This window comes from Amblyomma maculatum, chromosome 9 (assembly GCF_055883805.1).
Source record: "Amblyomma maculatum isolate TAMU_Amacu chromosome 9, ASM5588380v1, whole genome shotgun sequence".
Lineage (NCBI taxonomy): Eukaryota > Metazoa > Arthropoda > Arachnida > Ixodida > Ixodidae > Amblyomma > Amblyomma maculatum.
The window spans coordinates 73,922,321-73,938,762 of record NC_139352.1 but is presented as its reverse complement, the minus strand read 5'-3'; the positions used below and the strand labels follow the sequence as shown (position 1 = coordinate 73,938,762).

Below are 16,442 nucleotides of genomic sequence, written 5' to 3'. Positions count from 1 at the left end.
TTAATATATACGATCGCTTATCGATAGTCAGTCATTTACAACAAAGACACCTACTCTGCTTAAACCACACTGCCCAAAGGCAGTCTACTAGCTGTCAATCTACTTTATTCTACGCAGCTGATTACATATAGACTTTTCAAACTTTGTCATTGATGAAATTTGAGAAGAACGTAATCTGTCATTCGATTAGTATTTAAAAAAAATCTCTTATCTTCAAGTGCACCTCTGCTTTGTAAATGCAATTTGCAGCCTGCACTTTTGGAACAGTCGCTTGTAGAAAGTATACATTATGACACAGACAATGGCACCACCTGCACCAACGAAAATGAATCTGCTATGTGTCTAGCTAATGCTGAAAGCCAATCTCCATGGTGCTCCGCCTTTTCCCGCTTATGAGCAATTCTGCATCACGCTGTACGTACTAGCATACAAAATCAGGGAATCGAGACCAGCGGGGGAGAACGGCCGACTACATCTGATATAGCTGGGTTGGCACATAGCAACATTAGCCAGCAAAAGGTATGGAACATCAGAAGAAAAAGGAGGCCTGACAACCGGGTGTCTTCCATTCTTCCTCTTCTGGTGTTCCGTATACCTCACGATGGCTGGCTCATGTTGCTCAGAACAATCATCACAGGCCGAAAGGCAAGGCGGCAATCGTGATTAGGCAGCTCTTTTTGGACGGAGACATCATCTTCTCCTGCGCCGGTGGGCGCCGGCGATGGCTCCGTGCGCGTCCAAGATGTCCCTCACGGCACGCATTCGGCCGTGGGGAGCCGGTCGCACCAGCTCCAGGTCACAGTCATCGGCATGCAGCAGTTCCTGCTCGATGTCGAAAAGGGCCCAGCCGGCGCGCTGCTCACCCAGGCTCCGCAGCACAAGTAAGCAGCCTTTCATCTGCACCGTCAGAGGCAGTGTGTCACGGTGGCCGCCGAGCAACGCGAGCGCCACTTACTGACCTGCCCATCAGACACAACCAGATGTCAAGACACCTTTTCTTTTGACGATTGTGGAGAGGTGCAGACAAGTCGCGATACCGCTTCCACCATGCTTGCTCGTCATGTGCACAAAACCCCCCGTGCGAGCAATATGGAGACGCCCGCGGATTACCTTTTTCAGGGAGCTTACCTCGAGTGCGACTGTATACTGTCATGTTTACATTTCATAAACACAACTGAAGCACTCTGCTTTTGTTTGTTACCGTTCAACGAAAAGTTGTTTTGACATATGGATACAAGCGCCCGACGCAAAGCCCTATAACCCGTGTATGCATGTGTACGAACAAATCAACGTTCCCTTCTCTTGCCTCGACCCTTCACGCCTTTCGGAAGCAAAATGCCTCACGGACTTTCGAGCAGCTTTAGAACAGCTTCACTCGATGGCAATTGACATAAAAGTGTTCACATAAAAGTATTGCAGTAATTGATGACGTCCACAGCGTATTGAAGGTTTGTGCTTTCGTATATGCAGCAGCTATGGTGGCTAGAAGGAGCCACCATACAGCAGCGTTGCGCATACAGACGCTGCGACGAACATATGCCTCCACGCCGTCATTTTAACCCGTTCCAGCACGGAGGACCCACCTTGGCTGCGATTGAGCTCCGGTCCTCGTACGCAAACAGGGCCCCCTTCTTGGCGAACCACGGTGTCAGGCTGCGGCCGTCGAAGCCGCCGCGGGTGCCGCGCCGCACGACGCTCGAGCAGGTCTCGGTGAACGACGTGGGGTGCCCTTCGACGCAAGTGGCGCCCATGATGCTTGCCGGCGGGGAGTGGCTGTCCTCAAGACGGTACCTGCGTATATGCGTAGCGGGAGACATGCTAAACGCAACGTCACTATATATTATAACAAGAAATAAATAAAAAGGTAAATCCTCACACTCAACCACGATTCACGAAGCCTTTGGTATAAGCGAGAGAACTGCATTCAACGACTCACCTGAGGACAGCCATAGTCATGGACAAGAAAGTCCGTGTGATATTGGACTTGAAGAAACCCAGGATGCGTGCGGAAGTTTCCTGTAGGAAATAAAGCAATGGTTTGCGTATATGAAGTAACTTTTGAGGGCAGGTTCACTACTTAACATTTTATACTCCACATCTCATGTTATGCCCGGCAGCATTCATGTCACACTTTCAAAGTGCGGCTAGAAAGTTTCAGCAGTTCACGGCTTTGGCTTTGTTTGCTTTTCATTCAATGCCATGTACGATCGCCTGCTTTATTTTCGTTGATTTTTTACACGCGGCAGAAGCAACAATTTCTGTAAGGACGAAGTATGCTGCAGCCTATCCTAGGGCACCGTACTATTTACTGCTCTTTACTCGGCAAAGTGCATTTGATGACGGGCACAGCACAGATAGAAATTATTGCCATTGGTGACAGTCGCGAGAATTACTTGATGATATACCGAGCGGCAGGAAATGAAAGTTACCTGGAGCATGTGGGGTTCAAACTTTCCTTAATCATAAAACTGCACTATCAACGACCAGGTTGCACTTCGCTACAAAGGATGCTACCAAAGGTACACAACCAGAATGCGCCCTCTTACCCCATTTGTCCGCATTAGTTAATAGTTCCCTTTTAAAACATGATATATGGGTAATACTCGTTATCCAGGGCGTATTTATTGGAAACTGCGCATTTTGAACGACAGGGAAGGCGGCCATAACCAGTTTCTTTAATTGCAACCAGTCACTGAGGCATTTTCAGTTAGATGAAGTTTCCACAGATGGTGCCAGCTACCGCACCGACAAACAGCAGCAACCACACAAGCATGCCAGGAGGCCGTACCACGGACAAACTGAGTGACAGAGGAAGACCCACCCCTTTAGCCTTAACGTCATTTTGTCGCCGAGAAGAGGAGAGCTAAGCAAGCTTATTTGCTTGGCTAAGGACGGCGCGTTGATAGCAAACAAATTGTTGTAATAAAGCGCGTTGACTCTGAACACACGAGGGTTACGTGTGGACAGTTCTATGCAGCTTGCACGATAAGATTGGGGAGAAACCCTGCAAATCCTTACAAGGTCGGGTGTGGTGGCCTTGCTGGTGTCGTCGCTAGAAGCCGCCCTCATCCACAGCGATGGTGGCTGCGTGAGGCATGTCTGCGAGTTCTGCAGCGCCGCCGTGTCCCAAAGGTGCGTGACGAGGACTAGCGCGTTCACCCTGCGGTGCAAAAACTGCTACGGAAAGGGCTATCGACAATGGACGACACCATGTCTCAGGCAAAGATGATGAATGAAAGCTGAGAAGGAATCACGTCGATTACAGACAGCATATCTTAGAAATACCGCCTACAATGACTGACTCGATTTTCCCACTATTCAACACCTTGTCGGGCTCTGTATAACATGCATTTACTAGGGCCCGCATTCCGAGTTTGCGTCGTTATTGAAGTGTCGCTATCTCATGTGACCTCAAGTCACCTGATTGGTCGAAATGCCGGAACTGGGTGTTGCCACTGAGGAACTGGAAGAGGTGGCAACATCATGTACAGGCATTTCCACCAATCCGGTAACTCGAGGTCGGGGAGATAACGACGCAAACTCGAAATACGGGCATAGGACTATAAAACGCCTATGCTGCGCTTCTGCGCGCTTGCTCAGGCGGCTTTGGAGCTTTAGGCCTAATCTCGCATGACGCGATCAAGCGTTCGCCGCCAATTTTTGCTTTTTACATGAACAACAAAAGGAGAAGTTGGTGCCGCAAAGATGCTCCAGCTACCCCTTTTCGCCAATTTATAAGAACCACCTTATCTGAGGAAATACAGATCCAAATAACATATGCACCAATAAATAACATTACACAAACATAAACAGTACAGAGCATATAAAACAAAGTACAAGAGTCAGGAGAAGTAACACTAATGGGTGATATAAACTCTTTAAATAGTACATACTACAATGTATACATAACAGATATGAAGAAACAAGGACATAAGAACAAAAATAATGACCTTATTTGTGGTAACACAACGAAGTAAATAACAAAGCAATTCAAGCACTCACTAACACCGCCACAATTTTTTCCATGACTAAGCAAGCAAGCGAGCGAGCAAGCAAGCGAGCAAGAAAGAGGTGAACGCTAGCTAATGCAGTGCCTGTCTTGCTTCGTCGCTTTCGTCTATAGCTCTTGAAAAATGGTGTGCATGTGCTACGTATTGCGCGAAGTTTTGAGAGAAATCCCCCAATGAGAAGTAGATTTATAATATATGCGACTCGGGAGTAATTACCCGTTAGCATCCACCCTAGCGCAGTCATATACGGCCACAAAAGAAAGCTAACAGTTTGCTAAAAAAAAATTCAGTTGAATAAAAATTCGTCCCACACCGGGGTTGGAACCTGGGATCATCGACTTTCTGGGGCAGTCACTCTTCCAACTGACTCTAACCAGGACGGCCACCATACCAGACGGTAGGCTGAGAGCCAAGTGGAAAACGCGCTTGTGGAATGCGTGAGGGCAATCCCCCAACGTAGAATAGATATGCCATAAAGAAGTAATTATTCACAATCATCCATCCATTATCGTTATCATTAACACCATTAGTCTGCATCCCACATTTTCCGTCAGGTCTGCTGGCCATCCTAGTTAGCCCAGCTGGCATAGAGACTGCCCCAGTAAGGCTATGACCCCGGGTTCGAACCCCGTGTCAGGGCAAATTTTTCTTCAATTACGAAGTTCCTGAGTAAGTTGTACATCTTTACTCTGTGGCCACATGAACCAGCTGGGTGCCAATGGTAATTTCTCCCTTGCTGTGTACTACGCCTCAGCGGCGCGTCGGTCTTGCCTAAGCGTCTCCATCTGGGCCCTCAGGGTCTCGGCCAGGGTTCGCTGGCGGACACTGTCAAGGCGCAGTGAAGGGTAGTGTGCCTCCAGAAGGACGCCCACGAACAGGTAATTATGGATGGGCAGGCGCTCCATGCTGGCCGACATGCCCTGCACACAAGGAGATAGAGCTTTTAATGGCATATAGTCAATTGTAAGAGGGAAGTTCCTGGGGAAGCAAAACCGTCTCACTGAGAGCTATGAACCTGCGAGCTATGGGCTGCCTATCGCTGGGCTCCGGAATAATTTTGGCCGCTTGGTGCAGCGCGCGCAATCTCACCACGTGCCCGTCTCAATTGCGCTGTCGAGGTCGAACCCGTAATATCTCAGTAGAACCACGTCAGAGCCGCTAACCACACTGATGGACTCCTCTTTCTTCGCCTTTTTACACCCGATGGAGAAACTTCGTATCCGTTTGATTCAGAGTCCATTCTTTGTACTACGCGTAATGATCATTAATTGCTTAATTGTCACGACTCTCGTGTGACACTAAAAACCTGATGCATATATGAATTTGTTCGAAATCAAAGCAAGGACTCCGTGACGAAGCCCATATGGGGCGTAGTGGTATCCGTACCGCGATCCAATTGGTGGCTGGTAGCCCCGGACGCAAGCCCATGTGCGACAGTCGGACGCCCAGCACGCCAAACGAGTCAACTGCATATTCGTCTCCCAGCCGCTGCATCATGCCCCCGAAGGCGGGCCGGTATTCGGCCTGTGACTCCACGTACTGCGCTGACAGGCTGACGCCGAACCGGACGCTGCCGCGGTGCTCGTTCTCCTGCGCCATCTGTTGCGAGAGGATCGAGTCATATGTATTATACCATGGCCTCCAAGATCACCCTCGCGCGCGTCTTTCTCTCCGGCCGGTCCAATCGGCGCGCGCCCCAGCCAAATGTTGTAAGTTTGTCAGTTCCTCCAGGCGCCACCAGGCGGCTGTGCGCGCCTATGCGCCGATTTCTAGCGCCTATGCAGCTAAAGTATTTAAATACCTGTACTTAAAAAGCGGTGACTCACAATGGAGGAAAAGAACTAGGAAACTAACTAGTAAGTATGCTAGTCACAAGGAAGGAGAAATAAAGAGCATTAAGCAACAGGTGAAAAACACAGAAGGTAAAAATTGGATAAATTCGATGGAAAAGAAACAGAGTGTGTAATTACACCGAAAGGGGAAAAGTCAGATCAGGAAGGAAGATTTCTTTGATAACTCAAGAGGCAGTGCCCTACTTTTTGAAGCTAGATCAGGGTACCTTAGAACACGCAGCTACCAAAAGAAATTTAACAATGGAGATGACGCATGTGCTGTATGTGGTAACTCCAGTGAAACAATTGACCGTATTATACTCGAATGTAATGGTATCCATCCGGAAGTTGATGCAGGCACAATCACTGTTCCTGAAGCTCTGGGGTTTAGAGATAACAGTGGCCGGGTGAATAAACCGGCGGTGGAAACTAGCAAAAAACGACTGGAAGATTGGTGGCTTAAAAGCAGAGAAGTGACATAATGTTAGTAATGTAGGAACAAAAATTTAATAAATGGAATGATGGTTTAGTTAATCATTCTAAATTGATAATTAAGATATAGGGAGAAAAATGAGCATGATAGCTACTGCTACCACCCCGTTTCAAAGGGGACGCTCCTATATTCCGTCCATCCATCCATCCATCGATGCATCGTCCAGCCCGCTCGCGGCGTATCTCCGCTGGCGGTTCTCTCGTTTTTTGCACGTGTACATTGACGAAAACTTTATTACGAGCGTGTCACGTAACCTTTCATTTTTAGCTGGTTTTCCAGCAAAGACTGACCGCAAGGTGTGTCCGAAATGTTTCACAATTTAAGTGTTGTGTTTACTACCGAAGCGGAGTGTTGATGCTCTTTCTGTGTTCACATAATGTGTTCGTTCTACTTAGAATTTACGCATTGTGCTCGTGTAGATAGTTTTCTTTGCTTGTGAAACAGTTACTCGTCAAGACTATATCGTGTAGGTGGTAGTCTTTGAGTGCCTAACGGTCACTCGTGAAGCCGGCAGTCAATCAACGTTACAAGCGTGTGTTCGAGTGGTCAAAGGCATGCATGTTTCTCAGCTGCAAGGTCTTGTTGCAGTTTGGTGAACTGATGAGACATTCGTTTTCTTCCCCATTTTTAATCCTAAGGCTTCTGCGCTTGCTTGCAAATATAACAAATTCCAGTGGAGCGTACATCGCTACATTCCATGTGTAGCGTACATATGTCGCTAGCCTATGTTGCTTACTTCGAAAGGTGCTCTCTTCTAGCTTTGTGCAGCAAGAAAGGACCACGCCACTGAAACAACGAAGATAATCATAGAAAAGTTGCTTAGGCCACAGCTAATCAACGCAGGAAAAATAGTAATTGTGATCAAGCAGCTTACCGGAAAAAAAAAAAAGCCTGCTGAGCAAGATAGCTTGTTTTCTCTGGCGAGTTTTATCTTTGCGAATAGAAAAGTACGCAAGTAGCCATCATGTGGTGATTGAACTTTATAAATAACGAAATGTTTGTGTGTACGTCTTGATTGTGCTTGCCCATATCGTTTTTATCTTTGTCCACCTCACGAGTTCTTTAAAATAAAGAAACATGTCTTTTTTACATTGCTCACAGTGTTTGCCTCGCAATTTTGTTCAGAAGTTGGCTAGTATCATAACAACCGGCGGATGTTTAGTGCCAAAAATGTTCTGATAAGTTTCGCATATCATTGAAAGTTAATAAAAAATTGCTAACTAGTGTGGCAGGCGTGTATGACAGTTCCATTTTATACTCTAATCATAATTCGTTTGAATTAACCCATTTGCTCGGCTTGGCCCTCTGCGTGTATAGGCATAGGAGTAAAAATTAAAAATAAAAGCACTGCACCCAGTGTAGCATATGAAAACAAGTGAAAACAAGAAATAAGCTGAAACTCGCCTGATAATTGCGCATTTGCTATGGCGGGCCGCGTAGTTTACAAATGAGGTAATAGCTTCTCCTCACATTCGATCGTATAAGCTGATCCGCTTTTAACGGGATCACTCACGAAAACCTCGCATATACTCATATGACGGCAGAGGTGCCTGAACGTGCCCCGATTACCCTTCACCTTTATCGAACTTTTTTTTTATTACGCAAGCTTGCCATAAGGCATATTATAAAAGCCCATGTAAATTGTTTTCCGTAAGGACTCTATCGAACTTGCGTACTTACGGTCTTTCAAGGCTGCTTTAAAACCGTGCGAGAAAAAAAAATAGCTATCATGACATGCATCTAGGTAAGCAATAATCATGTGGCTGTGGCGGAACCATTTAAAGAATTGCATTCGTGCGATGGATGTTTATGTAAGTCGCCGCACGCATAAATACTGTATTTAGCGAGTTAATGAACTCGCAAATGTACGGCGTGTATATAATACACACTGGCAAAAAAAAAAAAAAAAAAAAAAGACGCGGAACCGCAGCGGAGAGCGCCAGAGCACGCATGCATGCTTCGGGCGGGCATGCAGCTTCGGGTAGTCGCTGCCTAACTTTGCGCATGTGGGCCTTATATTATTAGTAGTTTAACGATAGCGAAATTGTTGGCTGCCGTCTTGCCCGTGGCATCTTAAAGCTGGCAGCTCGACTGTGGTACGAGCGCAAGCTGAAGAAACTCGTGTTTTATAGTTTGCGCCAAACTGCGGCGGAACACTTGATGCATAGGTGACGAGCGCCACGCCCCTTTTCCGACTTACGCTCTCTCCGGCCGATTGGAACGGCCGGAGAGAAACATGAGCGCGGAGGTGATCTTGGAGGCCATGATAGCACTGTGGTTGGTAACAATACAGGTACAGTCAGCATCAATCACTTATACTGGCGGTGCACAGCCACCCAAGGCAGAAAATATTGTTTACACGCAAGACCATGCAGTCGCTATCAACCTGGATGCAGCTCTTCAAATAAATAACATGAAAACCACACGTATAAATAATGCTCCTACACCGTCACGTAAAGAGAGAACATCAAATTAAGATAACGTTATCGTACATCTTTTCATTTTTGTGACCTAACCACGAGGTACCATTTTTCAGATGAAATGCTTTCTGTCTGTCTCGACACTTGAGAGCTTCATCCTCCCGCATATTTAATCGCAATGATGCCTCCCCCGTGTGACTCGCTCAGAGATTTTCTGCTAACAGCCAACACTTCAAAACACTATGGCGACGATTAGCAGGAAGATAGCGTAATTCTATTATATCTGGTTTATTGACACTCCAGCACCACATTTTCCAGCGACGCGCGCGATCTGTTAGCGTTATAAAAAAACATATATGCAAAAACGTAATGACCATTTCGAAAAACTTGAGCATGATTAACCTCAATTCGTCAATCTATCAATATTTGGATGGCCACACTGACGCTAGAGCTGACGTCATTTTTTTCGACCAATAAATGATTAACATTCCAGTTCATAGGCTCCCAAAGTGATTCGAGCTATAAGTGACGCCACAATGGAGAGCTCTGGTTAATTTCGGCCACGTGGGGTTCTTTACCATGGACTAACATCGCACATATTACACGAGTTATTTGCTTCTCGCCTCCCTCGAAACGAGGCCCCAGCGGCCTTGACTGAACCCGACTCTCCCGGCTCAGTGAATAGCCAAGCGCCATAAAGACTGAGCCACTGCGATTGACATTAGAATTCTATTTAATTAGCATCAGTGTAGCGTAATACATGCCGTCACACTGTTGATCAGTCAGAGTGAATAACTGGACCTGGTACTGCTATCGTTGCAACACACACACACACACACACACAAACACACATGCGCGCGCGCACACACACACACGCACACATACAGCAAGCGCACGCACGCACATGCACGCGCGCGCGAAACTGGATCCACATACTGCCGATTTCCGTTCTTTGATTGGTATCGCCACTTCATCAGTCTTTGGAAGTGCCTCTCCTCTCCTACATGATACCCTTCTTGCAAGCTTGCCTAGTGGACAGACAGCATGGGCAACCTATCCTTGTAAAGTTGTGTTAATCGAGGACCATGCGTGAAACCACACCTTCGAGAAAGCAAGAGTCGAAATGGAAGTGTGATCCAAAGCCAACAAAGGTCAGCAAGTGAGGAGAATTTGTCGGGTTCGGAGAGAGTTTGAACGGCGGCAGTACTCGTCTCGATTCGGAACGAATGCTCCGTTTGTCAGTAACGTTAGTCAATTCGATGACAAAATAGAGAAATGCTGAGTCATCGGGCGACGCCGAGTGCGCGTTTTATGCACGAGAGATAGATACATGCAGACGCACGGGGGTGATCAGAGCTGGTTAGACAAGTAAGTGACGAAATTGCGCAATGTATGGCGAGTTGGTTTATGAATGCTTGCTGTGATGGCAATATGTAAAGTTAAGTATAATATGACGGCAATGCTGCACTTGGCCACAGTGTTCGTTTGCTCTTTGCCATTCGTTTCTTGCAATATGATTAGGCCTATCCTGTGGCCAGAGAAATGTGACCGTATTAAGTATATGTTTTGGCACTGCAATGCCTGCCGAACTCTAGACCTATGCACGTGCTTCGAGATGGTGACTACGTTGTAATGACTTCCAGATAGCACGCCGCACTGTTTTTCTGATTCGTAGCCGTGGCTTGTGTCATTATTGCATGATCACGCAGTTTCACTCATCACTGAAAGGCCCCGAAATTGTTCGCGCTGCAGTAGCGACGAAAATGAAATGGTTGATTTTCTAAAGACGAATATTGATATAACATGCGATGGGCTGCAAGCATCTAAAAAATGGGGAGCTAACAGTTGCATTCAAAAGTAAACAAGTGAATATTATATAAGCAGCCTGCAAGTTAGCACGTCTCAGCTGATGCACTAAGCCGTTGACAATGATTAAATCGAGAAAAAGCGATCCTTTAATTCAGAAAGCACATATTTAGAAATTGCTGACCGTCTTAGTAGAAGCCTTCTATGCAAGCAAATCGACTGGTCCACCTAAATGTTAACCATAAGCTTGATTCACGAATAAAGAGGACTTGGCCAACGCTTAAATATATGCTTCAGGACCAAAGTCTCAATACAGAAACAGTATAACTCGTCTTGAAAGACAGGTGACTGATATAGGCTTGCACAAATCCGCTGGTACCATAAAGCACTTTTTGCTGGAATTAAGAGACGACTATCACAGTAATCTCTTAATGCCTTCCACGAAACAGCGACGCTACTTCAGCGTACCGTACGCACCTGAAAGGAAGATAATCCGCGTTTCTGCGGAGTGCTTTCCCTATTCAGGTTCCCGTGCGCACGGACGAGAAATATGCACGAGCAGCTAGCTAATCACGTGCTACATCTAAGGCCGGTAAATGAACCTGCATAAATGGTGTGAACTTTTCAGCCAGCATTTTTCAAGATAATCGACAACCACATAAGAAGGTTGAAGAAGGCGGCGGCGCACAACACGAGGAGGTGACGGTTTAAAAAGCCGATGTCAGGCAGGGGCGCTGGCATAACAATTAAACAAATAATGATTAATAATGGCTCAAGTGACTTGTAATGATCGTAACTAATTGGAAATGAGTATTCTTCTCCTGTTTCGTCCTTTTTGCGCACTTATGTTCTTCAATAATGCCAACTAGCCCCTCCCTTTATCATACTCTACCCTTACTCTCCTGTCATTTGCCTCTTACCGTTTGCCTCTTATCGGCGTTTGTTGCAGTGCTACATATAATAGCTGGTCTACAGGAAAGCAAAGGCTCAGTATCTGTCACACTTCGGTCTGAGCTTGGACGTATAAAGTACACCATCACTCCTGTCGCGTGGCGTTCCTTGGTGCGCGTTCAAGTGTGGGATTGCAGATGGCAGGTACACTAGACAACAACAACTACAAGGACACATCTCGCGGAATATTGCACAAAGATCTCGCGCACGGATTTCTTTGCATGAGCCTATAAAGGCCTTCGCTTTAAATAAAGCGCCCATGAATAATTGGTTCACAGGAAGGGAAAGGCGCAGTATCTGTCACACGTGTTTCTGTGGACACCTGAACCGCGCCGTAAAGGAAAGAAGGAAGGTAGGAGTTAAAGTCGAGAGAAAGAAAGCAGGCCGTCATTGCACCCGCCACTGATTCGGTGGTGGATGACGGCTGTTGCGGCGCGCGTCTTTCTCCCCCTCTCCTTTTTCCTTTCTTCTCTATTTTATCTTCTATCCGCACGAGTAACCCTAGGTGGCTCAGCTACAGAGCCAGTAGCAGGACCGTGCATTCTCTTTTCCTTCTTCCTACAGCCACAACTATCTGGAGATCTTTAACATGCTCTAACATGCACTGGCGGGCGTAGGAGGGGAGGTGGTGAAGGGTGGCTGTTCCTGGCCCTATGGAGCTGGGACGGTAGGTCAACGCCGCTTGCGGCGGGACCTAGCCAGCCACCAAATTTTTATCTGTTGTAGGCCGTCATTGCACCCGCCACCGCTTAGGTGGTGGGGTAGACGACGGCTGTTGCGGCGCGAGTCTTTCTCTCCCTCTTCTTTTTTCTCTACTTTCTCTCTCCTGTCAGAGGGTGGTAAGACGCCCGACTACTGCGCCGGAGTACCCGGGTTCGAGCCCGACCTCAGCGGCTGCGTTTCGACGGAGGCGAAACGAAGAGGCGTCCGGGTGCTGTGCGATGTAAACGCACGTTAAAGATCCCCAGGTGGTCGGAATTACTCCGTAGCCCTCCACTACGGCTCCTCTTTCTTTCTACTTTCTCTCCCACCTTGCTCCCTTCCCTTACGGCGCAGTTGTGGTGCCCACAGAAAACAAGTGAGACAGTTACCGCGCCCTTCCCTTCCTATAAATAATTTTTTTCTGTCCGAGGCAGCGGAGGTGGCTCAGCTACAGAGCCAGTAGCAGGCCTGTGCATTTTCTTTTCCTTTTTCCTACAGCCATAACAACAACAACATGCACTGACATCACACAGCACGCAGACGCCTCTTCGTTTCAGCTCCATCGAATGCAGCTGTCGGCGTTCGGGTTCGAACCCGGGTACTCCGGAGGAGGAGGAGAAAACATTTATTGACGCAAGGGTATTCGGGGCCCCCTGGCCCCCCGCACGACACCCCAGCACTCACAGTAGTCGGGCACCTTAACCGCTGCACCACAGCGGCGGGGCAATTCGCTGAGGGTTCGAATGATGTTCGTAGCCTTATGCTATTTTTCTCTTATGTGTTTTATTTATTATTCGCTCATCACATTGTGAATGGCGGGACGCTGACGACGGCACAATGGCTTCACTTTACGGTGTTCTAGAAGAACACTATACTTCATTGCTGCAGAGGTTTATACCAGGTTGGCAGGTGCGTATTATTCTGCTGCGTATACACGAAAATAAATCTCTGCAAACGGATAAAACTGCCGTTTCCATTGCTTCGCTTTAGGTTTCATTCAGCGTTTGTTTCGAGCCCCTCATAGATGAACCTTAAGGCGAAAACCGGAAGTTGATGCCTCTTACACCGTCACACTAGCGCAGACAAGATCACGCACCGGCAAATGTTGTTCACTACTTTACTAGTTCCTCAGGTGGGCCCAATTAAAGCTAAGAGATGCACCGTGAGAACATAGGGAACAGTTTCGAGTACACAGAAGTCTGCTAAACTGGAGAAATCGGAAAGCATTGGCGTTTTTGCAGCAGCTGATCGTGAATCACGTGCTCTGCTGTGTGATCAATCTTTTTGGAGTCGTCCTGCATCACGTGGCTCTGGTGTGGCGTCAATACTTTTTGCGACATCCTCAGTCACGGAAGATTTCTCATGTGAATCCCGTGTGACAGCATAATTTCTTGTCACACTGTATTACGCGACACTTTCACATAACGGCGGTTCGACGTCGTCGCTTTTAGCAGGTTATCCCGAATCACAAACTATTCACGTGGCTACTACTCACGCTGTCATCTTTGCATGTCACTATGAAACACATGACAATTTGTCCCATGACTGGTGTGTCGTCGCTTTTAAAGTCATCCTGATTCACGTGACACTTTGTGACGCGACTACGATGTAACGCCGCGTCATACCGAATCCAGTAACTCCAACGTGACGGTATCACTTTAGGCAAGTCATCCTAAATCACGTGACATATTTTTTCCACATGACTGATGTGGCATCATGTTTTTATAAGTCTCCTGAATCACGTGAAACTTGAACTCCACCACTTTTTACAAGTCATCCTGAATCACTGGCACATCATGCTTGTCACATGTCACATGATTAGGCAAACATGTTTGGGCATGTTGATTCATTCTATGCTGGCAATAATAGCGAACAAAGGAAGACGGGACGAGCGAGTGGACACGGACAAGCGCCTGTTTGTTCGCTATTATTTCCAGCATGAGTCACATGATTAGTATGAATTACGCACAACTCACATCACGCTTAACTAATTTTCTTTATTACGTGTGCCTGATGGCATGACATGATTACATGACATGGTATGTCAAATGACTATTACGCTATATCTTTTAGCACTACACTACTAACAATGATATGACTGATGAGAAAGATACCCCTTTCGTAAAACGTCGCGTGGGCTTTTAGGACCACGACTTCCGGCGACACATTTAGCAGACAATTTCCGCAGATGGCTTCATGCCTCCTGCTCCGTACGCACTTCGCATATCACTACAGCGGAGGAAGTAGCTATTGCCCTCGCGCTCTTCACTTCTAAAGCGTAAGTACTCATAGTCCGTAAGTAAGACTAAGTAAGACTAACGTAAGTACTCATAAGTGACTCAAAGCGCGCCATTCTTAATTTTACTCGTGACCGTATTTCAGTCGAAGCGTTTCGCGTACTCACGTCAAATCCTCCTAAACACCTGACCCTCCTGATATGGGCTTCAGCCCACATGGGTCTCAAGGGTAATGAGGGAGCACACGAGCTAGCTCAAGGGCTCACTTTCCGAGCAGCTTATCTCGCTCCCAACATGCCCGCCTTGGTCAGGAAAGACACCTTAATCACTTCACGCGACCTGCTCCAACACTATCGTCTTTCTCGCCAACTCTATCCAGGTCCGCACCAAGAACTTACAAAGATAGATATCAGACGGACACTTTTCCCAATCCCAAAAGATTCCGCAATACATTTCCTGAACTGTATACACCGATGTGTAAACACTGCAACATCTCAGCAGACCTCCTTCATATGGTCTGGACTTATCCATGACAACACACGCCAACACCCACACAACATATCTGGGAGGCTGGTCCACGCAGCTCTACCCTGGACGAAACGAGCACTTATCGGTCTCGCTCTAGAGGCTGCCAGATTCCCAGGAGTCTGGGCCGACCCCTAGATATAAGCCTTCGGCCCCTTGACTGTTTTTTAATAAACGTTTGCCAACCAAAAACCGCAGATGGCTTTCCGTTCTCGTGAGACATAAAGCTATTGCTTTCCTTTTCGCGTGTTCCTATCTCAGCTATGACGCACTTAGATAACCTTGAACACTATTTTTTAGCTGACATGGGACAGCGTTAGCTACCGGCGTTTTGAAGTTTCGAAAAGAGCGAAGGTGGCGCGCAGCCGCGTCACGCTGTAACGCCACCCACAAACTACAGAGGAGGTCGTGACACCACCACACAAGCCGCACAGAAAACACTGCAAAAAGAGGCATTCGAGCCTTTCGGGGCACTAGGCAGGTAGGAAACCAAAGTTATTAGTACGTGTAAAAGTCGTGGCAGCTCTTCCTACACTGCGCTTTCAAAGCAAAACATGCTCCTGCAGACTCTAGTACAGTTTACTTACGTGATTAAAGGCACACATGTGAAAACAAGGTCAGTTTGCAGCTGTAGGACGCACTTTATTCACCGCATCTTCTGAACTTCATTATTCCCGAATAAAGGCAGCACCGCACAAAGCGTGGTTACTTGAGGCATGGTTCAAAGAGCACTCCACCAATGTAGCCCCCCACCATCGCCCTCTTGACATTCTGCTCGAACAGTTTGCGACTGTTGCGTAGGACATCGGCAGCCTCCTTGTTGAGCGGGTCGTCCGTGTTAGGCTCGAGAAAGAGGAAGAGCAGTCCGTACACAACAGTGCTCACCGTCAACACCGGCTTCCAGTCTTCTCGCAAAATGTTGAGGCAAACGTTACCCTCGAAGTCCACGTTGGGGTGGTACACTTTGGTGTCGCATTTCACTTTCGGAGGGTCGTGTGGGTAGTTGGGCCCCACGCTGAAGCTGAACACGAACTGGCCGTCGCGATAGAAGCCTTCGTCCGGGCGGATGATCAGCTTGAAGTTGAGCAGGTCGTCCGGATCGGGGAACTCAACCTGACAAGTCTTGGGCAGATCCAGCTCGTTGATGTCCTTCGTGACACGAAGCTGCGCGGCCGAAGCGTGCTTGCGTCGAGCCGCAGCGGACTTGTCACCCGCTGACCCCGCGCCCTCTTTGCGCTGTTGCTGTTTGAGCGAGAATAGCTTCAGCATCGCGTCGCTCGCAGGCTATGCTGAACGACTGTGGAGGGTAAACGCAACACGAAATGCGGCGAACAACGAATAAGCCTCGAGCAAAACGCAGATCGCAGCCCGCGCTCGCGTTCCGCGCTTCAACTTCTTCGATGTTTTGTCTGACCAGTGTTGCCAGACTGTGGAAAATTTTCTTCTTTACAGCAAGCAGTGAAACT

At 47.5% G+C, this 16,442-nt stretch overlaps 1 protein-coding gene and 1 pseudogene across 1 annotated transcript in view; both read right to left on the bottom strand.

The window, feature by feature from the left end:
- Positions 1-482: 482 nt before the first annotated feature.
- The window catches only part of LOC146179434 (uncharacterized), a 136,194-nt gene continuing 120,234 nt past the window's right edge, over positions 483-16,442 (bottom strand). The window contains exons 14-19 of the mRNA XM_084580195.1: positions 5,397-5,609; positions 4,782-4,930; positions 3,019-3,160; positions 1,937-2,016; positions 1,584-1,791; positions 483-897 (exon numbers count right to left, since the gene is read on the bottom strand). Of these exons, the coding sequence (XP_084436321.1) occupies positions 691-897; positions 1,584-1,791; positions 1,937-2,016; positions 3,019-3,160; positions 4,782-4,930; positions 5,397-5,609 (999 nt within the window). The 3' untranslated portion in view covers positions 483-690. The remainder of the gene's footprint in view (positions 898-1,583; positions 1,792-1,936; positions 2,017-3,018; positions 3,161-4,781; positions 4,931-5,396; positions 5,610-16,442) is intronic.
- LOC146179435 (NEDD8-conjugating enzyme Ubc12 pseudogene) lies at positions 15,607-16,380 on the bottom strand (annotated as a pseudogene).